Source organism: Malus sylvestris, chromosome 5, assembly GCF_916048215.2.
Source record: "Malus sylvestris chromosome 5, drMalSylv7.2, whole genome shotgun sequence".
Taxonomy (NCBI): Eukaryota; Viridiplantae; Streptophyta; class Magnoliopsida; order Rosales; family Rosaceae; genus Malus; species Malus sylvestris.
This window is the reverse complement of record NC_062264.1, coordinates 33,364,941-33,390,008: the sequence shown is the minus strand read 5'-3', so window position 1 is coordinate 33,390,008 and position 25,068 is coordinate 33,364,941. Positions and strand designations below refer to the sequence as shown.

Sequence of the window (25,068 nt, the reverse complement as noted above, 5' to 3'; positions counted from 1 at the left end):
AGAGAATGTCAGAACTGCCGAGATTCCTCGAGTGCCACAAAGAGTACAACTATTTAGGTCCTGGAGGGGCTAAAAATAAAGTTGAGTGGGTCAGTAAAACAATGCTTATACGAAATCCTTTATTTTCGAATATACTAACCTCTCGCCGTAAAACAAGTATAGTTTCCTTAAAACATACTACATAGGTATGTAAATAATAAATCAACAACATTATAATAGTATTATAACCAGAAATATGCCAAGTCATGATGTATCAAATGCCATAATAATATAATCATGTGATAATCAAGTATAGCTAAGTGCTCATTTATCTAGGCTGACACACGAGTTTGAACAAATAATTTCTGACACGAACAGGACTGGGTGTAATCAATATGCTCTAGTACTACGATCACGTGAAGGCTGGTGCAGGAGCACGGTCACATATAAGTCAGATTGCCTAATGCATTCTACTCGACAAAATTGGCACCTAACTTGGATCTAAGGAGAGCGAATGGTGCGATGTGAACATACACGTGAAGGACTGACCCTAGCCTTGGGGCGAGTACTAACACCGGTGCAGCAAGATGAGCATGTACAAATATGTATGAATGTCATGACAGTAATATCTCAACCATATAGCAGCATTTATCACAATTATATTGCAGTTATCAATTATTTGGCAATATATATGTAAAGTGATGTATTTATGCAATTCTGGAAACTATAAATACATATAGATATAAAAATAAACTGCCTACTCACAAGTACATCACTAGGTCATAGCCCCCGAGCCTAGCTTGGCCTCGAACGTCCTCAGGATACGTTTCCCCTATATGTGAAATAACTAATTTCGAATTAATTAAAGCACATATACGTAAACCTAAATAAAACCACCATAGTTTGCTCAAACCTAGGGTTTAAATATACCATCGTGACCTACTTGACGTCACGAACATCCCCAAATTTTTAAAATAATTTTTGGACAACTCACGCGCCCCCACGCTCAGGCACGTGTCGTCAGCGTGACTGAAGTCGTTAGCAATATTCCACGAAATATTCTGTTAAATGCTAACAGAGATTAACGGCGTTACCTGACGCCGTTAGGAATATTCCGTCACCTTCTCCGATTGTCCTTGCCATCGCCGCCGTCCACGGCCGTCTGTAACTAAATTTTTCTTTAGATTTCTGGGAAAATTTCAAATTAACATAACTTCTTCATTTCTCATCCATTTTTAACCCACTTTATATGGATTTGAAGCTAATGAAGTGTAGAATGGTGTTGTACCTGTTTGGAGTCCAAAAAGTGGACTCCTTGAAACTCGGTCGTTTCATGTCGACCTTCTTCCAAAACAAGCCTAGGACCCTTAAAATGTTGTATAGAAGCCTTCCCAAGCTTCAAAACATCCTAACTCGTTTAAACCAGGTTTCAAGGACATGGTTATGATCGTGGGGCTGAGATGAGTACAATGGGGTAGTTTTTAGGTTCGATCTGAGAAGTTTAGGGTTCGCTCAAGGGGGTTTGCAGAGATGGAGAGTATACAGGACAGAAAGAGAGAAGGAAGAGAGAGAGAGATAGTCATTTTTTCTCTTTTTCTGATTGGAGGACAGAAATGAGGGAGATATGAGATTGGTTGGTTTGAGAGTGAATTGAGGAGATTGATTGGTGAGTATAATGAAGGGGGATGGGTTGCACGGGTAAGCTTAAGGAATTCAAGGATAGGGTTTTGGATTTTCTCCAGTAAAAAGAAATCGAAGTATATCCGAAACAGGTATTTCTACACTGGTAAAATCTACGTAGTCTCGTAGTAACGTGCACAATTTATTTACGAAGACGATAAAATAAATAAGGAGGAAATAAACACGTCCACGTCATTCGCCACTAAGGGCATAACCGTCAATACACATACTCGGGGAGAAATTACATAGGAAAATTAGGGATGGGTCGTCACAAAATTAACCATCAGGGATTATCCATAACCATATACACCGAATAGCCGATTTTCAATCGGTTATCGGTTATATCCATCTTCGTCAAAAAACAAAAAAAAATGTTATATTCATCCAATTGACGCACTATAAAATTTAGTAGATACTAATTCCATCATTAAATAGCAACATCCAATTACAAAAAACATAACAATATATTTGAAGTTGTTCATGATAAGCCAATATGATAAATTGGTCCAATAAAAAAGAAAAAAGAGGACAAAAACAAACACGAAAGGAAGACAAAACAAATTGTCTAATAATTCCAAAACTTGTGATGACAAAAGAACGAGATATTTGCACTTCGCTTCTTGTTCCACCAAGTCAACATCATATTTCATTGTGCCCCTCCTTCACACCCATCAATGGAGCATGATTCCTACATTATTAAGTAAATGACAAAATAATTAATATGAATCGCTGCACACATATAATCTCCAAAGAAGATAGTTATATACATATAATATAATTGCCAATACTTACCTCATCCATATCCATATCTTCAAAATAAATGCAGCAACCAAATATGCATTAGAACAAGAAGCTAGTTGTGAAACATAAATACTTAAATTAGTTCTAAAACTGAATGCATACTAATTAATTAAGTTTGAAAAATAAGTTCGAAATTAAGATTAAAGAATATGCACAAATATAAGATGAAAATAAATTAATACTTTGGGGTACCTTGAATTTCTTTCCATAACCAATTTTGGAAGCACATTAAGGCTTCCAATGTCTTTGGATGAAGTCTATTACGGTGTGGACTTACAAATCTCCCACTAGTACTGAAAGCTGATTCGAAAGCAACTATAGATACATGAATAACTAATATATCCCTTGCCAAAGCACTTAAGATAGGATATTTAGTCCCATTTGATTTCCACCAACCCAAAATATCAAAATCAAATGTTCCAGGCAAAATAGCCTCATCCAAATAGTGATCTAATTCTGACTTTACATTATCAGTACTTACAGTACTAGAAACAAACAAGTCAAAGTTATCCATTAAAGGATTCATCTCTTCAAAGTCAAATTGATTCAATTGAGATGAAGTGAACGATGGTTGATGACCCATGTTAGAGATATGATTAGAGAATGATGGTTGATGACCCATGTTAGAGATATGATTAGATCCACACTCTTTTACCAAATCATAACAATATTTACGAATCTTGTCGATTTCATTCGAAGCATATTGCCCATACATAAGAGGAAAGAAATACTTAATCAGCCTCATCTTGAATCTTGGATCCAATACAGTAGCTACAACCATTATTCCATGAATCACACTCATCAAATTTCTCAATCATACTTCTTGCCATATTTTTTATTTCATCACATCTAGAGGTAAGCCACCGAGTTAGCGACAACCTGATCTCACAAATATTTGGAAAATAAAGATTGTTGTAGGGTACTTAGTTCCAAAAATCAACTCGGAGACATTATAAAACAACTTTAACTTCTCACAAATCTCTCTTGCCATCTCCCAATCTCTATCATCAGGCAAACACTTATATTGCGACTTTTGTTGTTTCAAGCAAGGAAAAACATCCTTGTAAATCAAAGCAGATTGAATCATTAAAAAATTGGAATTCCACCGAGTTTTAAATCAAGCACCATCTTCTTAGTGCTTGGAAGCTTCAATTGACGCACTGCTTCCTCGAACTTTTCCTCTCTTTTTTGTGTTGTTGTCTAGTAAACAACACTATCACGAATTTTCTCAACACCACCACCAATCACTTCCAGACCATCCTTCACAATCAATTTAATATATGCGCAAAACAACGCATGTGAAAGAACCCTTCACCCAACAAAAGTGAACTACTAGAAAGTTTTTCAATAATAAGATCAATCATTTTATCAATTGTAGTGCAATTATCTACGGTTAAGGTAGAAAGCTTACGATTGAGGTTCCAATCTAGCAAGCATTCCATTAAAACATTTGAAAGTGTCTCGGCAGTATGCAAACAGGGCACATAAATAAATCTGAAAAAGTTACAAAGAAGATGGTTACAATACATAATCTGAAATATAAATCTAAAGCTAGACAATAATTAAATAGAAATTAAAGTATTAAAAATATCACCTTATTATTCGGCTCTGCAACGTCCAAGAGTCATCAATAAAATGTGTCGTTATTACCATAAATCCTCTGTTTTGATTACTTGCAGTCCACATATAAGTAGTTATGGCAATTCTACTCTTATTTTCATACAACAATTGCATTGTTTTCGAATACTCATAATCATATATTTTGAGGATATCACTCTTGATTGTGTTTCTTGAAACAACCTTAAACAACGGTTGGACAACACTCATGAAGTTTGTAAATCCAACATGCGCAACCATGGAAAGAGGGTACTCATGCAATATTATCATTTGGGCGAGAGCTCTCCTTGCACTTTCTTGATCAAATATATACAACTCTACTTTCCCATCTCCCACTTTTTGGGTTAGCGTTTGCTTCAATTTTTTTTTGTCTCTGACACGGACATATTGTCACATGATGCCTTAAATGGCTGGTTCCATTTTTAGTGTTCCTAACAAACTTCTTGTTACAATAATTACATATTGCTTTCATCACCCCATCAACAACTGTTCTTATGTAATGTTGCCACACCAAACTGCGAAGTCTCGAATTATTACTTTCACCATCATCACCTTCAGGTTCCTCAATTAATCTCACCAGCGACCTCATTTGGAGTGGTATATCTTAGGGCCGAGCAATTTGATTTGGTATTTCTTGTTGCATAACACTTGGATTCAATGTAGGTGCTAGATTACAATCAGTTGGGGTAGATATTGTTTCTTCTTGAGACTTAAATTTTCTTTTAGACATTTTGATTGCTGCGAACACAACCAAATCCATTAATATGTAAACAAAGACATGGTATAATACTAAAACTGAATCAATTAACATGTAAACTAAATATATAATAACAAACAAGAAGACAATTATTGATTTAATTTTTTCATAATTCTATGGGCTCATAACATATGTAATAAACTAGAAAAATGACACTAATTGAGAATTTTCATGAATCAAATAACATGAAAAAGAATGAAAGAGTACCTATTGAGCTAACAACATGCACCAATTTCTTGATAGTGAGACTCTTGAAGAGAGATGAATCTAATAAACTTGGAACATTTGATAATTGATATATAAAATGATTCAATGAATTAATTTGGTTGAGTATAACAATAAGAGTATTGAATTGATGAGGTTGTTCGTAAGCCTCATGCATGATGTTTGGTGCATAATAAAGATAGTATAGGGTTTGATGCATGCATAATGAATTAGTATAGGGAGGGTTCGGAAAATTGAATAAAATTATATTATATATATATATATATATATATATAATATTTGGGTCGAAATCAGGGACGGATACGGATTGGGGACCCCTGTAACCATATCCAAAGCCATAACCGAATAAAGTTAACGGTTTTTCCCCATATCCATACCATACCCGAATCTTCATAGCCAAATCCAATCCATTTGGGCGGTTATCCACGGTTATCGGGTTTAACGGTTAGAATTGTCATCCCTACCACCATGTTACTACTCAACCATTGATATCTCCCATTCGGTTACGCAATGGACTTTTAACAATATTTATAACGACAAAGGCTTTCTCCATTGAAGCAGTAGCAACCGGTAAAACCAAAGTTCAAAATATTTCTAGTAGCAAAGACTTTTCACAATATTTATAGCGGCAAAGGCTTTCCCAAACCTGCCAGCCAAAAGGTTCAGAAAAACAAAACAAATTACCCTAACATTTTTGTAGAAAGACCTATTAACACAAAAGACTAAACTGGAAGAAAATACGTTCAAATGCCTTTTTGGTGAAGGGACGAGGGAAGAACGGAAGGGGGAATGAGGGTGACGATGGATGTTCGAACGCCTTCCTGGAGTCAAAATCCCGAGAATTTCATGGTTCGATCAGCCATGAACGACGGCCAAACAGCGTGAAATTTGGTGGGTCCAGTTCGTGGCACCAAGAGTAGTGGAACGGTGGTGGTGGTGGTGATGGTGCTTGTAGCCGGAGTTTGCCGTAAAGTCACCTAAGAAGCTTGCCCAGAAAACGGGTCGGGCCAGATATCCGGGTCATGGCAGAGACCAGGTCTATGGGATTGGTCCAGGCATAACTGTTGATCTAGGTTGAATTTTACAAGTCCATATTCATGTTTGGGTGGTTGTGGTTTTGGTGGTGAAGGGAAGGGGACAGACAGAAGGGGAAGGCAAATGTGGGTTCTAGTTTAAGTTAGAGGTGAACAAAGAAGGTAGGGGTTGTAGGGGTGTGTTACACATTGTTTTATAAAAATATTTAAATGATTTTGTTTTCAATATTTAAAATTTAATTAATTTTTAATCCAATTTTGCTAGTGAGTGGGCCCGTCTCAATCCACGTCAGCATTTAACAGAAAAACAAACAGAGATCTAACTTTGCAACAAATTCGTACAATGAGGTATGACATTGTAATTTTTAAAACATGAGGTATGAGATTGTGGTTCGACCCATAGTTGAGGTATTTTTGTGTAATTTACCCGATTTAATTTGAATAAGTTAGGAAGAACTTACTTTGACATTTGAAAGATAAAATTTAGGTGGTAGTCGGAATGACTGTTGACGTGGGATTGGGATTTGAGAATTGAAATTGAGTTTGGGGTTTGTTACAGCTTGTAGGTCAATTTTTGTCTTTTTTTTTAAGCTACTGCTTGTCTGTTTTTTTTTCCTTTTTATAAAGTAAACTGACCCAAAATGACGTCGTTTTGGCCAGGTTTTAAAAATAATTAATAATTAAGGTAACTAAGCAGTTAGAGGATATGTATAAAGGGCAACTCCAACTATCAAAGGGGCAACACCCAAATCATCTATGAAGATTCATCGGAGTTTGGAGGGTCAGTTGACCCTCCTTTCTCCTTAATAGGTATGTCCTTGCTTTGGAACACATAAATCCAACAATATGTGACATGCAAATTGTTAAATACTACACAAGTTGAAAATATAACAATTGCCAAATATATGCGCATCGGTCATGCTCATCTCACATAAGATAAGGATCCGATGTCAATTTGAGGATTTAATGTCGATTTTTGTGGACATAGTAAAACACACTCTGTCATAGCAAACCACCCAAATTCACAATCACCACAACACCTACTAACCACAATCCTCATAAAAACTCCGTAATCCTTCCCGCTGTACACAATCACATTCCTATTCTAAATATGACTACAACACTCCCCCTTGAGTGTGTAAATACTCAACAAACCATCGCATCAGATCTTCAGCATATAAGGTAGAATAGTTGATGAAGTCATTGGCACAACGGGTGATCGCGAGTTTTAAATTTAAGTGAAGTATGCATTTGTAGTAAAACTCACAAAAACCTCGCTATGATAAAACCCAAGGCATGGGAAAAAAACTCATAGACTAAAGATAAAAGTGAGAAGTATGCATAGTGTCTAAAACAAACGTCAAACAGGACGACCGTAGTAAACTCAACGAAGTATGATCATCCCAGAATGGGTGCCTTATTAAAACCTCGTTAGGTAGCAAAAACCCAGTGGGAAAAATGCTCCTAATCGTAGGAAAAAGAGTACATTAAGATAATGTGAGTATGCTTTTAGATACTCTCCCTGAGTTAGACATAACTTCTAAATAAGAGAACTACAAGCAATTCAACTCAGATAATTTACGTATACCGATTCTTTGGACAAGCTTCTGAAATGTAGATTTGGGCAATGATTTGGTGAAAAGATCGGCCAGGTTGTCCTGGGAACAGATTTGCTTGACTTCAATATTCTGATGTTGCTGTTGCTGGTGTGAGTAAAAGAACTTCAATGCTATGTGCTTAGTGTTGTCTCTCTTGATGTATCCTTTCTTCAACTGCTCGACACATGCCACATTGTCTTCAAAGATCGTCGTAGGAAGGTCAACGACTGATGTAAGACCACTAGTGCTTCAAATATATCTCATAACTTCTTTCAACCAGAAGCATTCACGCGATGCTTCATGCAAGGCGAGAATCTTAGCATGGTTAGACGAAGTTGCAACCAGCGTTTGCTTGGTAGACCTCCAAGATATAGCGGTGTCTCCAATGGTAAAGACATCACCTATTCGAGAACGTGGTCTATGTGGGTTAGACAGATATCTAGCATCTGCGTAACCAACAAGGCAAGAATCAATCCAAAGACCATAAGGGACGGCAATACTCAGAGATTCGTGGGTATAGAACAAGCCCAAATCCGTTGTACCTTTAAGGTAGTGAAAAATGTCTTTAACACCATTCTAGTGCCTGCGTGTAGGCGCATTGCTATATCTTGCCAAAAGATTCACAGCGAATGAGATGTTAGGTCTAGTGCACTTAGCCAAGTACAAAGCCACAATTGCACTTAGGTAAGGAACTTCGGGTTCCAAAATCTCTTCCTCATCCTTCTTTGGACGGAAGGGATCACGTTTAGCATTTAGAGTCTGAACGACCATGGGTGTACTAAAAGGTTTCGCTTTATCCTCATTAAAACGACGCAACACCTTTTGGGTGTAGTTCGATTGATGTCCTAGGATTCCATTTGAACAATGCTTAATTTTCAGGCCGAGACAATATCGAGTTTTCCCAAGATCCTTCATCTCAAATTTTGATTTCAAGTGTGCAGTAATCTCTTCAAGCTATGTGGAAGTCCCAATGAGGTTCATGTCATTGACATAAACTGCAACGATTACAAATCCGGAATATGACTTCTTTATGAACACGCATGGGCATAATTCGTTGTTCACATAACCCTAACTTGTCACATATACACTCAGATGGTTATACCACATCCACCCAGATTGTTTCAATCAGTAAAGTGACTTCCTCTACCTAATTAAGAGAGTGTTCCGTGGTCTAGAACTATTTGACCCAGTCAATGAAAGTCATTCTGGAATGTTATAATGTTCATTACGGGGAACGTTATAACGTCCATTACGGGGGAATACGTCTTCTCGTAATCAATCCCAGGGCGCTGAGAGAAACCTTGTGCTACGAGGTGTGCTTTGTATCGCACTATTTTATTCTTCTCATTATGCTTCTTCACGAAAACCCCCTTGTAGCCAACAGGTTTCATGCGTGATGGTGTAGGAATGATAGGTCCAAAGACTTTACGTTTCGCAAGCGAATCGAGTTCGACCTGGATTGCTTGTTTCCAGTTTGACCAATCGATTCTATGTCGGCATTCATCGACAAAACGTGGTTCAATGTCATCGCTAAGCATGATGTCAGTAGCTACTGAGTACGCGAATGCATCGTTAACGATCATCTCATTCCTATTCCAAACCTCATCTAATACTATGTAGTGAGCCGAAATCTCACAATTCTCGGGAGGCCATCATGTTTTGTCTGAAGCATCACCGTAATCTAGAATAACCTCATCTGTTGGAACGGATGAGTGAGCGATGGTCGAATTTAAACAAGGGTCACTTGTTGGTGCCATTTTTCTCTTCTGGGGTTGTGAATCATTTGAACCAAGGGGTCTACCACGTTTCAGGGTCGGAGCAGGTGATTGGCTAGCCTCCAATGTACCTTATCGCGTAGAAGGTGCAGCCTCCCCACCTTCAGGGATGGTCCAGCCTTCCTAGGCGGGTTGTTGGCATACGTTGGGTACATTTATCCTTGCATGTGTGTTTGCAGCGGGTATATGTGATCTTGTCACCTTTGCTATATCATTAAAAGCATCTGGCATGCTTTAAGCAATGCTCTGAAGATCTATAATTTGTTGCACCTTAGTTTCAGAATGGGTAGTACAGGGATCTAAATGAGACATAGTGAGAGCATACCACGATAATTCACGACGTTCTATGGGAACGTTAGCATGCTTATCTCCTCTTAACATTCCTCTTAACGACGGGAAGATTGTTTCATCAATGTGACAATCTGCAAAACGTACGGTAAAGAGATCTCCTATCAAGGGTTCTAAGTAGTAAACAATTGGTGGCGAATCATAATCGACATAGATTCCCATTTTTCTTTGAGGACCTATTTTGGTACATACTGGTAGCGCTATTGGCACATAAATGGCGCACCCAAACACCTTTAAATGCGAGACGTCAAGCTTGTATCCAATGACCAACTGTAACGGTGAATGTGGTTGGGTAGCGGTGGGCCTCAGACGGACCAACATAGTTGCATGCAATATTGCATAGCCGGAGGCAAATATCGGCAGTTTGGTTCTCATAACCAAAGTCTGAACGATCAATTGAATGCGCTTTATGAAAGCTTCTGCCAGGCCGTTTTGGGTGTGAACATGGGGTACAAGATGTTCCACATCAATCCTTACTGACATGTAATAATCGTCAAAAGTCTGTGACGTAAACTCTCTAATGTTATCCAGTTGAATCGACTTAATCGGATAATCAGGGTGGTGATCCTTTAGCTTAATGATTTAAGTTAGGAGTTTAGCAAGCACGGCGTTACGTGTGGACAACAGGCAAACATGTGACCATCTTGTCGATGCATCATCCAACACCATAAAGTATCTAAATGGTCCGCAGGTTGGTTGGATAGGTCCATAAATGTCCATTTGAATCCTCTGAAGAAATTTAGGGGGGTCGTGAATAATCTTTGTATGGGAGGGTTGAGTATTCAACTTCCCTAGAAAACACGCTTTGCATGGTGGGAGTCCAACATAGGGATGTAACTTATGCCTGTGCGAAGATTTGAGGATACGACGCATCATGTCACGTCTAAGATGTCCCAAACGGTCATGCCAAAGCAACAAAGTGTCCTGAAACTTATGCATAGGGTCGACCACACTATGGGCTTCTATGCCGCGATTGGTTGTGATGTACAACCCACTCGGCAGATGTTCCAACTTCTCGTGAATATGCTTCTGGGCATATTCGTATGAAGGGATACAAAGAAATTCAGAACCATTAACTTTAGTGGTTTCAATATGATATTGATTATCTCGAATATCTCTAAAACTCAGCAACGTTCTTTCGGAACATGGAGAATATAGTGCCTTCTTAATGGTCAAGCTTGTACCATTGGACAACATGATACGTGCCTTTCTGTATCCTTCAATCAGGTTGGATGGGCCTGAGATAGTTGTCAATGGATATTTCTTGGGTATTAAGTTAGTAAAATAGTGTCGTTCACACAATATGGTGTGCGTGGTTGCACAATCTGCCATACAACTAACTTCCTTACTAGACATACCTAGAAATAAATTGATTGAATTGGTCACATGTATAAATATAAGTCCATTCATTTAATTAAGCAATTCAAGAAAATAATATCCATTTAAATAACAATCCATAATTCAAAACAAACCAAAACCAAACAAATTATTCCAAATAATTTAGAAAAATTGTTCAAAATTAAACCATAAACCTAGAAAAATAGGGGGTAGGGTCGGCCACTCCTAGTGGGTTCGGCCACTCCTAGTGGGTTCGGCCACTAGGGGTAAACACCCTAAAAATATGTCTAATTTATTCATCCATAGGCAATGACGTCTCCTGAAAATCCAATATCTCCATTGATGTAGTTGCATCTTCCGGATGATCCACATGTGCAAAGTTAGACTCATGATGGGAATGATACTTGGCAATAGCCTTAGGGGAAGCTCGGCATACGCGTGACAAATGATCCCTTGATCCACAACGATAACACATGTCCAGTTCAGTAGAAGCAGGCTGAAAGGGAGCTTTGCCATTATTCTTGAAGTTTGGGGACTTAGGGGTGAGTGGTGGACGCTGCTGAGTCGCATTTCTTCCTTTAGGTGCGGCACTTTGTTGACCCTGGGCCTGTGGTGGGGCTTACGGCCCATTGCCACGGTTACGATGATTCTTTCGTCGTTTATGGCTGCTAGAATTAATTGTATGCGCTTTAGGCGCGGCGTTCGAGCCAATCGGTCGAGCTTGATGATTCTTCATCAAAAACTGGTTCTATTTTTCAGCAAAAAGTAAAACAGAGATCAAATCCGAAAACTTGGTGAATTTATGTGCTCTATATTGTTGCTGCAGGACAATATTGGTGACATGGAAGGTTGAATAGGTATTCTCCAAGAGATCTGATTCAGTTAGTTCCACTTTACAGAATTTCAACAAAGAACGGATTCTACAAACTTCAGAGTTGTATTCATTCATGGTATTAAAGTCCTGGATGTGAAGATGTTGCCAGTCGTGTCTTGCTTCAGGCAAGTATATGTTTTTTTGGTGATCAAAACGGTCAGCCAGAGGGTGCGTGGGTCCTCCTCAACGAGATACTCAGTCTGCAGTGCATCATGGATGTGTCTTTAAATGAAGATCATTGCAGTAGCCTTCTGAGCTTCGTCAACAGGTTTGTCGGCAATAGGTGTCTCAATGGTGGCTCTAATACCCTTTGCAGTTAGATGAAGCTTCACGTCTTGAACCCACTTTAGATAGTTTCTTCCAGAGACTTCTAGAGCGGAGAAATCGAGCTTGTTCAAGTTCGACATGTCCTTAAAACAGAGGAAAAAACGTGAGTAGTCATATGGTAAGCCATAGACATATATCGTAGAACATACAAGTTCTATAGACATGTATTGGTTTAATTTATAAATGAAAACTACAGGTTTCATGTGGTATGTTTTGAATAAAAACTTCGGGTTTCAAAGGCACTAAATTTGAAACTATAGGTTCAATTTAGTTTTATGAACAATTAGTTCATAATGAAAGGTTCCTGCAAGAAACACAGAATGCAATATACTAATTTGAATATAGTGGATTTGAGGTTTTTTGGGAACTCAAGTTTTAAAGCTTCGTTACTACTAAAGTATGTGACGGTTCAAAGTATAAAAATAAATTATTAAATCGTTAATGTCCAAAAGTGATCTTTAGGTCAATAATTTTGGATTCATTATCAAATTAATAGACTGCAGGTCATTTTTAATTAATTCAATAAATCGGGCCATACATGGTCGATTGTAGAAGCTAAATAATATTAAAATAATATTATTGGATCGAAAACATAGCATAGCCTAAAGAAGGGCTGGGTATCGTGAGCAAAAGAGCTCGAGTTGGCTGCTCAAAGCAGCCATCGGGGTGGCTGCAGGCCACTGGTCCAGAGGGTAGGCCCAAAAATCTACGGGGTGGGAGAAAAAACCTTAATCGTAGCTAGGTTTCATGTTTGGGTTAAAAGGGGGGCACAGGTTAGGTCCAACGAAAGCTAGCCTATGTGTTTGGTCCGAGAAACCCAGCCAAAGCTAGGTTTCTATGTTTTCGGTCCGAGGCAACCTAAGGCCAGCAACCGAAGTTGCTGGCAAGCGGGCTGAGATTGGGGCGAAGCTCAGTGAGTTCACGAGCCAAAGGACGCTGGACAATGAGCCAAAATCTACTGGTTTTTTAGACTTAGGGATTGTGGGCCCTATAAACAGAGGTAGGCCGAAAGGCCTAGTAGTCTAGGTCAGCGCAGCAAGGCCATAGGGTTGCTACCATGAAGGGTCTAAGATGTCAATTCCTCAGCTTCTGGCAAGAGCTTGCTAATAACATGTTGTAGGCCTATTTGATTGAACGATCTAGGGTTTAGAGAGAGATGGGGGCTGGCTATGGTTAGAGAGAAGAGATAGTGATTTAATTGTGAGGTGTGTTTGATACACCCATTGTGCTTTTATTTATAGTAATAGAATAGGTAAAAACCTTTCTCTTTAAGATTACAACATTGAATAGGTAATCTACTCTTAATAGGAATATAAGATACATTCCCAGATTCTCTAGAATTTACACAATCACATTTCTATTCTGCAACAACTATAATTTTACATGGATTATAATTTTGGTTTTTTTTTTTTTTCAATTTCCCGATTCAGATCAGAAAAGGAGGAGAGGAATGAATAGGCCTAAAATTACATAAAGGGGCCCACTACGTCTACTGGCGTGAGATTCTTTATTCTTGTTACTTACCCTATATATTGGCATGTTCCTATGTTCCTTTTGATATGATTAATGGCATCTGAAACTTCTGCATGCACTTGAATATTGTATATATTTTCATATTTTCTAACTTTAACAATTGACATTGTGATGGTCTATACTAATACTTATAGCCTAAAGCAATTAATTTGTAAAATGCTAAAAGCATAGCATGGCTATTGAGAAGGTTTTGGGTTGAGACTAAAAGCATAGCAAGTTTCTCTAGTTTGTATTGGCAAAAGTTGCCTAGACATAATCTACTTGCAACTTTCAACTTTCAACACAACGAAATGAGAAATATACGGAGAATGTTAGCGACGTTTCCATTTATACCTTCTTCTATCTTTTCTCGTTTGATTCCATAATAGGTTATAAGAACTTGCAGCGGTGGATCCAAAAAAATTTATTCACAGAGGTAAGAAGCTCCCAATATTTTTGTAAAAGAAAAAAGGCTACATTGGCCACCAATAAGCTGCTTGATGCATTTTGACAAATTTTCCCGCACCTTGACTATTTTAGGCTTCACTTTAGATATCTTGCATAATCACAATGCTTTAGATTACGTGGGACATGAAGAACCAAGAGGTATCTCGTAAGTTCATAACAATATCATTGTAATTAAATTGAACAAAAAGTGTCATGCAATGAGTTTATAGCTCAGACGAAAAACATTCACTCTTGTATATATAAAAGGAGGGGTGTGATATCCACACACCTCTTTTTATTTATCCTACATTTTTTTGGTTTTCGACCGTCAAATCGGATAAATTGAAGAATATCAACGAATAAAAATTAATAAGGAATGTGTGAGAAGTAAAAAAAGGTGTGTGGATATCACATCCCATAAAAGGAGTGCGTTGGATTGCTTCCACAGTTCCACTAGGAGTAGTCTAGACCATAGATGACTTTACAAGAATATATGGCCTGGCCCAATCAAAAGGGTGCATGGTAGCCAGCCATAAGGACAAAACAATGGTAGTTATACATAGCCCAGCCAAATCCTTTGCCATAAAGTATAGTCTAACCATCTCAATACCGTGCAGTTCAATCCTTCTAGATTCTCTTCATACGAGTCAATACAAGTCGACGGTTCACAATATTAAACTCAATGGTCATTGACGTTTGCAGTGCATTTTAAACGGTCAATAAAGAAACTTCAAAGTAGGTTGCAGGAAACTTCCAAGTTCCGATGTGCTTTACTGCTTTTAGGCTCGTACTTTCTACACTACTGCTCTATCAACTTGCTCCTTCTATTTATACCCCCTCATTGGATTTCCTTCAAGTCTAAGTCTTCCACACAATCTTCATTTTCCTAGGAAAATCTTCATTCTCCCAGGAAAGTATTCCCTTTTTCCAGCAAAAAAAATTCAGTTCTGCAAATAAAAAACTCATGGGGAGGACTGGATTGTTTGATCTTGAAAAGCAGTTTGCCTTCTATGGAGCATATCACAACAACCCAATTAACATTTTCATACACACTTTCTTGGTGTGGCCATTGTTCTTCACTTCTGTTCTTCTTTTCCACTTCACACCTTCTCTCTACAGTTTCCCAGTTTATGGCCTCGAATTAAATTTGGGGTCTGTTTTCACTTTGGCGTATTGTCTGTATTATGTCAAATTGGACAAGAAAGCTGGGTCCTTGGCAGCTTTGATTTGTATTCTCTGCTGGGTTGGAGCCAGTATTCTTGGCAGTGAGCTAGGCTTTTCTAAGTCGTGGAAGGTGGTTCTGGGTGGTCAGTTCTGCAGTTGGGCTGGACAGGTCGTAGGCCATGGGATTTTTGAGAAGAGGGCCCCTTCAGACAACTTTCTTGAAGGACTTCTAACAGGGCCGTACTTTGTGTTGCTTGAGCTTCTTCACTTAGCTTTTGGGTACGAACCCTATCCAGGGTTTCAAAAAAGTGTGAAGGCAAAGATTGAAGCTGATATCAAAGATTGGAAGGCCAAGAACCAAAAGAAAGTCTCCTAGTTAATTTAGCTGGTCTGAGATATATGAATGTACTAATAATATTCTATTAGGTTATATTTTGTATCTAAATTTGTCGACTCGAATCTATAATTTCCACCAATCAGTTTGATGGACTTAGTCTTATACGATTGTAAGAGTAATTTTCGCAGTGTAACCGTCGCAAGATTTCTTTTATGACAACTAGCTTATATGAAAGTTTCAGTTTTTTAAGGTCTTGTCGGATATTGTTTGGTTTCTTGGGAAGTTTGCTTTGCTTTTCAGATTATCTCTAATGGGGATCCGGCTTCTCTATGCGCTTCTACTTCTCATACACTCTCATCTTCTTTTATTTTGTGTGATTATAGTTAATTCACGTTAATATTTTATATTAATTTTTTTTATAAAGATAATAAGATAAAAAGTAATAATAATACAAAATATTGATATAACTTAACCGCGTTCGTACAAATAAAAAGAAATGTGAGTGTTTGATAAATGGAAGGGCAGAGAAGCCAGCTCCCTCTAATGGTCTAGCTAGTTGATTTGTTAATGAAACTTGCACAAGGGAATCTTGTGTTGGTTACAAGTATGACTTTGCGAAGCAGTTGAAGTTGGACTGGCTGTCAAATTTTTATTGGATGATGATGTTTTATATTTAATGACACACAAAACGAAACAAGATAATGACGACAAATAATAATGATAATCTAAACTATATTAATGTCAATAAAAAATGTGAAATGTAATTTAGTATTTTATCACAAAATAAAATTAAAGGTAATAAAATAATTTTACCCAACTTAAATTTTATATTTTTTTAAAGTTTCACTAATAGGTGATACTAACGTATTTCTTAATTAAAGAATAAAAAATAAAAGAATCTCTCCCTACCCTACTTCCATGTTCTCTCTCATTCCCCCTTAAAAAAAAATGTTCACTGAAAATTTGTGTAGGCATATGCTAGTAGTAGTAGTAATAATAATAATAATAATAATAATAATAATAATAATAATAATAATAATAATAATAATAATGGCTAATTAATAGTTTTCACTTTCAAATTTGAAGTGATTTTTAAAATGAGTAATGAAGTTTTAATTTTTTCATATTGCATCATGTGATTTTGAAATTGTATCGATTTACATATTTTGTTTTTTTGAATTCTCAAATAAATTAAGGGAATTTTTTTCCGTTAAAACCACGAAGTCAACCCTATTCTAGCATTACTATCATGGAAAGTGACAATGAAGTATCTTTATTAAAAATAAAAAAGAAGGAAAATACAATCTGTCAAGAGGACATAAAGTCTAACCTTGACCATGATAACAGTCATTAACAAATAAAACCTCGAACAACCAATATAAAATATAACACGGCCAACAAAAGTTCGGTAGTGTGGAAGCCTACATAGTCACGTTGATAACATGGCAAAATGAAATCAGGAGGAGAATCCTGAACAATGCCTGTAGAAGAGGAATCATGATTTGGAAGGGCATCAACAACTTGATCACCTTCCCTATAAATGTGAGAAGACCGAAATACATTTGGGAAATTTTATGCAAGCAATTCTTCCACGAATTGAGGAGAGCTCAAGAAATCAAGAATCAAAACTGAATAAGCCGCCAACCAAATAAAATTCCAATCCCGAACTGAAGCTAATTCAATAGCATTGATTATAGCTATTACCTCCATTGCAACACGGCTAGGAATCTTCAAGTTAGAACAAAAGGCACCAAGGAACTAACCTTTGAAATCCCGAAACACACCAACATAACCAGCATAATAGTAACCACTCTTGCAAGCACCATCAATATTTAACTTAACCCAACCAGGATTGGGAGGAATTCAACACACCTCTAAAATGATGGGGGCTCGATGAGGCATACATGTAGCACCAAACCTCTTCAACACACATAAAGCGCGAACATCGTTATTCATACAACCAGACCGCATTCTATTTGAATAATGGATCTGACCATAAGCAACATTAAGACCAAGTCCTTCACGCCGAGCTTGGTTTCTCAAGTACTATACACACCACAAAGTAGAAACAAAAGATGCCAACCACAAATCTCGTAATTGTGAACTTTTATTCAAGGCTAACTAGTGGTGAAAGCGCTTTCATAAGGAGCTATGAAGTGTAACCAAGCCAAAAGAATTCCAAATATGCTGCCAAATTGACATGGTAAAAGTACATATAACAAAAACATGCTCAAAAGATTCTATATGCAAACAACATAAAACATATGTAGATGCCATAAAAATTTCGCGTCTTTGCAGCATGTCCTCAGTCAAAACACGACCACATAAAACTTCCCATGCTAATATAGACATTCTAGGAGGAATAAATTTAGACCAAATCAATCTCCCCCAACCAACAAACGGCAAACGAGGCCTTGAGAATGATATGCATCACTAGCAGAGAGCTCACCTGAAGGAGAGGGCTCACAAATTACCATATCGGATCCTTAGCCAGACATGCATGGAAATAAGTACATATTTCCGAAGAAACTCGCAAATAACAGGAAAGTGCAGTTGAAATTGGAGCAAAAGACCAAACACCCTCATTAATAAAATCAACATTCGTGTGTCCTCAAGACTATCAACATCATCCCTTCTAACACCAAAAAGATCAAACAACGGTGATCCAACAAAATTCTCTCAAAAATAAATCTTTTCACTGGAAACCCACTAACCATCTACTTTGCTCAACAAATAGAAGACAAATGTAATCTAATGCGAGGCCAAATTGAAGAACGAGCATACGAACTTCTCACTTTCCTTGTCTATAGAATAAAAAAATAAAAAATAAAAAAACAACCAACCGAATCAGATGAAAAAATATCCAAACTTTCTTCATTAACAAAGAGCGGTTCAAAACAACTAACTGTTTTAAGACCTAAACCACCTTCCTCCTTATGCACACAACAATGCTTCCAAGCAATCAATGACAAGGGAAATTTTTTCGAATGTCATATGAACTGATACATATTTTTTAATTTGTCATATGAACTAAAAGTTTAAGCAATTTGTCATATGAATGTTCTGAAATCATTAATTGTCATCTCAACTAACTCCATTAAATTTTCCATCCAAAAGAATGTTATTTTGGATTTTTTACCTTATTTTTCACAATTTTATTCATTTATTTATTCATTATTTTTATACAATGATATATGTACAAAGGGTTGGGCGATAAATTGGTTTTCAACTTTTGACTTCTTTTATATAAGTTCTCTACTTATATTTTAGAGCATCCTCGTGATGAAATGTCCAATTATTTTATGTACATGAATGACTAAAAGACCTTCAGATTGAATTTTTTTTTGCATATATGGTCTTTAAATGATGAAAAGAGAATGAATGTTTCTAATTATGATGTTTGGACTATAGAAGCAAAAATTCGCCGCCTTTAGTCTTGATATATTTGTACTATTAACTTCTTTGATCAAAGATCAAAGCCTCACACACCGACAAGGTGGGTGGGGGTGGGGAAGGGGGATGGTTGGTCAATGGATCTTCCATGCTTAAGTTAATATCTTTGAAAAGAGTGAAGTGTTTAGGGCTTGTATGCATAGCAAAAAGCTTACCAAACACTACTACAATATTAGCTTTAGGTGGCGGATATTAGAAAAATCATGTCGGTTATATCCGACATAAATTCCTGACGGATATCAAAAAAATCCTGTCGGTTATAACAGACAATATTTTTGAATTTTTTTTATAAATATTTTTGATAGATTTTGGCGGTTTTTAAGTTAATGGTGGCAGTTATAACCGACAGAAATTGACTATTTTATTATTTTACTTTCTGGCGGTTATTATTTTAGTATTCTGGCGGTTATAACTGACAAAAATAAAAATAAGATTTTGTGGTATCCATTAGTGTAAATATTTTAAATTGAAGATTGAATTCGTTCATTGCATTCTTACAGGGTCGAGGAGTATAGCTGTAAAAAAAATCAAAACCGAAGCTAAAATAACTATTAAATTGTGGTTTTTCGTTTATAACCGATGAAAACTTTTGTACCGTTAACTAATCTCTGAATTTTTTTCTTTTTTTGATTTTTTACGTATGCGATCTTGTAGTATCTACAAACAAGTTTGACGGTTAGATCATTGAAACTAGTTTTGTAGAATGTATATCTCTGCTAAATTTGCCTAAATTTTGAAGTGTGAAAAGTAATTTGTGCTAAATTTTTATTTATGTTTTTCAAGTATTGATTAGACAATATTTAGTTTGTGTGATGACATTTTCATTGTACAATTATCTTTTTGTTTCTTTATTGCATATTTTACATGGGTTATTATCTATTAAACCAAACAATTATTTATTTTCGACAAAAAAAAATTATTTATTTTGTTGATACACAAAATTAGTGAGGACTTTGGTACAATAGAAAGTGTCAAGTTTGTGACCTTCGCTAGATTGCTCCAATCACTAGTGTGGATAAGTATGTAAATGGACAGGGACAGAGAAGCAAACACAAGATGTACGTGTTTCACACAGATTTGTTACGTCCACGGAGTAGAGGAGTTCTCATTAATTGTGAAGGGTTTACACAAGTACATAGGTCCAAGCTTTCCTTTAGTGAGTACTAGTGAATGATTTAGTACAAATGACATTATGGATTATTGTGGGAGAATGATCTCCTTTTATAGAAGAGAGTTTCTAGCTTTGTTCTGACATTAACACGTGTCGTGTTGTAATTGGCCTCTGATATTGACACGTGTCATGCTGTGATTGCCTCCTGGTTGGAGGAAAACTCTTCTAGATCCTTGACGGTATAACGTTGACCGATGCTTGGTAGTTTCGGGATTGGTCAAGTATGGTACAAACATATTTAATTTTTAAAAACGTATTCTACTTAAATACATATTATTTATTTATTTATTAAACCAAACAATTATTACTTTATTTTTTAAAATCGTAACAAAATTTTTGGGGGGAATTTAAAATTTTGGGAGGGAATTTTGGGGGGAATGTTTCCGCCATTTTTGTTCTGTCAGTTTTAACCAAGAGGAATGAAAATTTTCTATCGGTTTATATTTAAAAAAATGTTTCTGTTGGTTTTAACCAACAGTAATGAAAATTTTCTTATACCCACATCCGACCCCCGCTCATTTCCTTCATTTTTCTGAAACCTAACTCTAAATCTTGACACTTTCCCTCTTTCTAAGCTCCGAGAAGGAACCCTTATCCTTCGTCTCAATTCTGACCAAATCAACCCTAAAAAATTTGAACCTCGAACCCTTGGGACATGGGGAATCAACCTGCAGCGTTGCATGTATCATCGATGCATCACTGTGTGATCTGCCATTAACGCTGAGAGCTTCTGCTCTCTCGAACTCCATCTCAGGTATGAATTATTTTCCCATCTTGGTTGTGTGGGTTCTAATCCATCAGTGATAAGTATTATGTCAAAAATCTCTGGAGTTTAATCTCTTTTTTTAATCTGTATTGAAGAACCAACGCTGGCTCTGTAGAGGAGCATTGTGGGTGTTCTTGAGGGACTTCTTCTTGGACTGCTTGAGAGAAGAGCACGGGGTGAGGAAGTGGGAGGGCCTGTTGGGTCGGGAGTTGAAGAGGAAGGAGGAGGAGGAAGTGGCATGCATGTCATCACAGCGATGATTCCGGCGAATGGCGTTAAGTTCGAAGCTAGGTGGTGACTGTCTTCTTGGGAACCCACTCATCGTCTTCGTTTCGCTTCCAAGATCCGAGCTTTTCTACATGTCAGTGAAGTACAAATTTCTTCCATAACTCTCGATTCAATCGTCTTTTAATGCATTAATTTCAATCGTCATTTTTTCTCTTATTTCTTCTTCCTCTACTTCGTTTTTGCTGCTGCTTCTTCTTCGTCTTCGTTTTGCTGCTGCTACTTCGTTTTTTCCCTTATTTCTTCTTCCTCTACTTCATCATCACATGTTTGAATGCAGGGGATATGGAAAATGCAGAAAGTGGTTGTTTATATGTATATTTTTTAATTATTAATATATTTTATGTCGGTTTTATCCGACAAGAATGCTTTTATTTATTCTTATTAATAAATTCTTTGTCAATTATATCCGACAACATTTCTGGCGGTTTGAATATTTTCTGTCAGTTTTAGCCGACATAAATGCTCTTATTTATTCATTATTAATATATTCTAACACACCCTGACTGAGATCAAGGCATGCTGGTCGTCACATGAGAGTGACATAGCCATGTGCACAGTGCGGAAGCGATAAAGATAACAAATATACGAATAATTAAAAACCATATTACTAGACTGCACAACTAGCTAGAAAGTGATAGGAGTTAGTTACAACAGTAAACACTCCTAATTCAGAGCATAAGGTCTAGGTGCAGTCCAATAGGACAAGTACTAGTTACATAGTACCAGGAATGTCCTACTGTTATTCAAATAGGTCAGAACTGCCGACGTCCTTTAGCCACCAACATCAAGCTTACTTAAAACCTGGAGGGGCGCAAAACAGAAAACGTGAGTAGGCAAAAACAAATGTTTTACAAAACCATTTCATTTATCAACATATCTAACCCCTGGCCGTAAAACATATATTAATTTCCCAGAGTCAAGATATAAGCATATATAGGGTAAACAATTCAGGTAAGAATAACTTCATAGAAATATGATGTAATAGCGGGAACCCCTGTGCTAATCTGTACGACTGAATTCATAGCTCAACTCAATCTAGCCGGAGTCACTTCTATGACCTATACGGCAATATACTGCACATAAGTCGGAACCACTGAAATGGTCTGTACGACAAGGTTGGGTGTAATATACTTATGCTCAATGCTACGCCCTAATGTTAGCTGTGCAATAAATCGTTAGTCACCTACGAGTCGGAACCACCTATAGTGGTCTGTACGACAAGACTATGCACCTAAATTGGATCCAATGTAAGCATATGGTGCGGGAGGTGACATAATATACAGGCCTGTGCCAGCTCTCTCTGGTTAAATTGTAATCACCCTGGTTCAGGTTATGAGTTCAATGTTCATCAATACATTTATAATCATTCTATTCACAACTAAGGCCTTTGTCTCAATCACATCTCATATAGATAATCAACATGTTCATCTCATTTATTGAATGGCTGCATCTAACCTCTCGTTAGACTGTCTACGTACCCTAAACAGGAATCAAGCCGTTCGTAGTTCACCTAGACCAAACATAACTTACCTGCACTTACCTGTGCCTCCACATCACCACAATTATATATATATGCAAACATGAAATGCATATTCAGAATATAAAGGCATTGGCATATTATTTCAAAGCATACTTTTATTTAAAACACATTTCTGGGAAATATATCAAGTATATAATTATATACTGAAAACAAAAGCCCACTCACAGATATGTCGATGGGTCATAACCCTCGAGCCTCGATTGATTACGCTCGTCCCGAGAATAGGCCTCACCTATAAGCGTAATAATCGAATAAACGTTATTTAACGTACATAACCAACAATAGGTAATAACTTCTCACATATTGCTCAAATTGGGTATATGAATATACCACAGTGACCTACACAACCTCAGGATCATCCCCAAAATTTCAAAATAATTTTTTGAGGTCCCATGCACCGCCACGCACCGGCGAATGCACGGCCATACGCGCGACCACGCGCAGGGAACCCTAACAGAAACCACAAACGGTGTCAGGAATATTCCGTTAAATAGTAACAGAAACCGTTAAAGATACCTGATGGCGTCAGAATATTCCGTCAACTCTGACGGAATATTCTCTCGTCTTCTCCAATCGCTCTTCGGACTCCGTCGTCGGTTTCTGGAAAAATTTCAAAACCTTATATCTTCTTCATTTTTAACCCAAAATTTATGAAACTTGCACCATTGTGAAGATATCACAACGACGAACAAAACCATACCTGATTCGAGCTCTGAAACCACCGGAATCCCGCCGGCAAAAGCTTTGATAATCCGGCAAATCTTAAAACTCGCTGTCCTCGATACTCCGACGTCTAAATTCTTCAAACTAAGTACTCCGAGCTTCGTAAGGACCTCTTTAAGCCTCCTGTGGTCTTAAAATTCGCTGAAACGTCCCCGATTACGATCACGTGCATAGTACCTAAACTCGGGTTCTCTGGTTCTCACGATTCCGACTTCCAAACTTCATGAAAATGGCACTCCAAGCATCATGAGAGTGTCCTTAACCTTGCTGCAAGCTCCAATTCCTTTGAACCTTTCAATTTTTACTGGTATATAACCAGTGCACCAAAACGGGTCTCTCGGGTTTCCAGGTTTTCGAGGGTTCCAAGTCTCAAAACTAGTGTAGATGAACTCACCAAGTCGAGATGAACACAATGGAAAAGATTTCAAGGTTGCTCCGTGCAGAAATGGACAAGTTTGAGGGTGGTCCGTACACTTGTACAGACGTTGCAGGAAAAGTCAAGGAAGAGGGAAGAAATAGAAGACACGGGGAATAGAGAGAAGGCTGATGTGTGTGCGTGGGGTCCTAAAGCCACTAACCAAAACTAAGAAAAATCTTAGTTCTAATTGGGTCACCAATCCAAATAATTAAACCAATACATATCACATACACATCATTCAACGTCAGAGGGTATTTCTGTCTTTTCACATAATCCGATTAAATTATCGGGACGGGCTGTCACATATTCTCTGTCGATTATATCTGATACAATTTTTGTCGGTTTTAGAGTATTTTATGTCAGAAAATTCATTTCCTGACGCTAGCAAATCTATTGCTTATTATCTCGTCACTGCATCCATTTTCTGTCGGATTTTGCTTAAAATCTGACAGTAATATACATTTTTTTGTCGGTTTTGGACCGCCAGTTATAGATAATTTTGTAGTAGTGAAAATTTGGTGGAGATGGAGGTATTTATAAGAGGTAGCCAACCAGGGTTAGGGTTTTGCCCTACACATGGTGGTGTCCAATTGTCCAAGGTGTGTCATCCATTGGAGATTATTTATCAAATATAGCCAAAAATTAATCCTTGGTTTCAAAAACATTACTTTTTATAAAAAAATTCAAATATATCCAAAATTGCACTTAAATAGACACAAATACCCGCAAATGTAACAATCAAATAAATTAAAGGCTTTTAAGCCACCATTGCCTCAAGTTCTGGTCCAACTTCACCTTCGCTCTTACACTCTACCACCATAACCCTATCCTCTTCAATCCCCTCATCACCGACATTGAGTGCCATCACGGTTACCGTAAGAGTAGCAAAATTGCAA

General features: G+C 37.3%; 1 protein-coding gene and 1 long non-coding RNA gene across 2 annotated transcripts; one reads left to right on the top strand and one right to left on the bottom strand.

Annotated features, from left to right (window-relative positions):
- Positions 1–669: 669 nt before the first annotated feature.
- LOC126622623 (uncharacterized) lies at positions 670–1,509 on the bottom strand. Its single transcript, XR_007623530.1, has 3 exons — positions 1,268–1,509; positions 1,074–1,167; positions 670–811 (listed from the first exon to the last, which is right to left on the bottom strand). It is a non-coding gene; the product is annotated as an uncharacterized LOC126622623 (long non-coding RNA).
- A 13,644-nt stretch (positions 1,510–15,153) lies between these two features.
- On the top strand, positions 15,154–16,062 carry LOC126622622 (2-hydroxy-palmitic acid dioxygenase MPO1-like). Its single transcript, XM_050291392.1, has one exon. The coding sequence runs from the start codon at positions 15,277–15,279 to the stop codon at positions 15,850–15,852; it is 576 nt and encodes a 191-aa protein (XP_050147349.1). The 5' UTR covers positions 15,154–15,276; the 3' UTR covers positions 15,853–16,062.
- Positions 16,063–25,068: the final 9,006 nt, after the last annotated feature.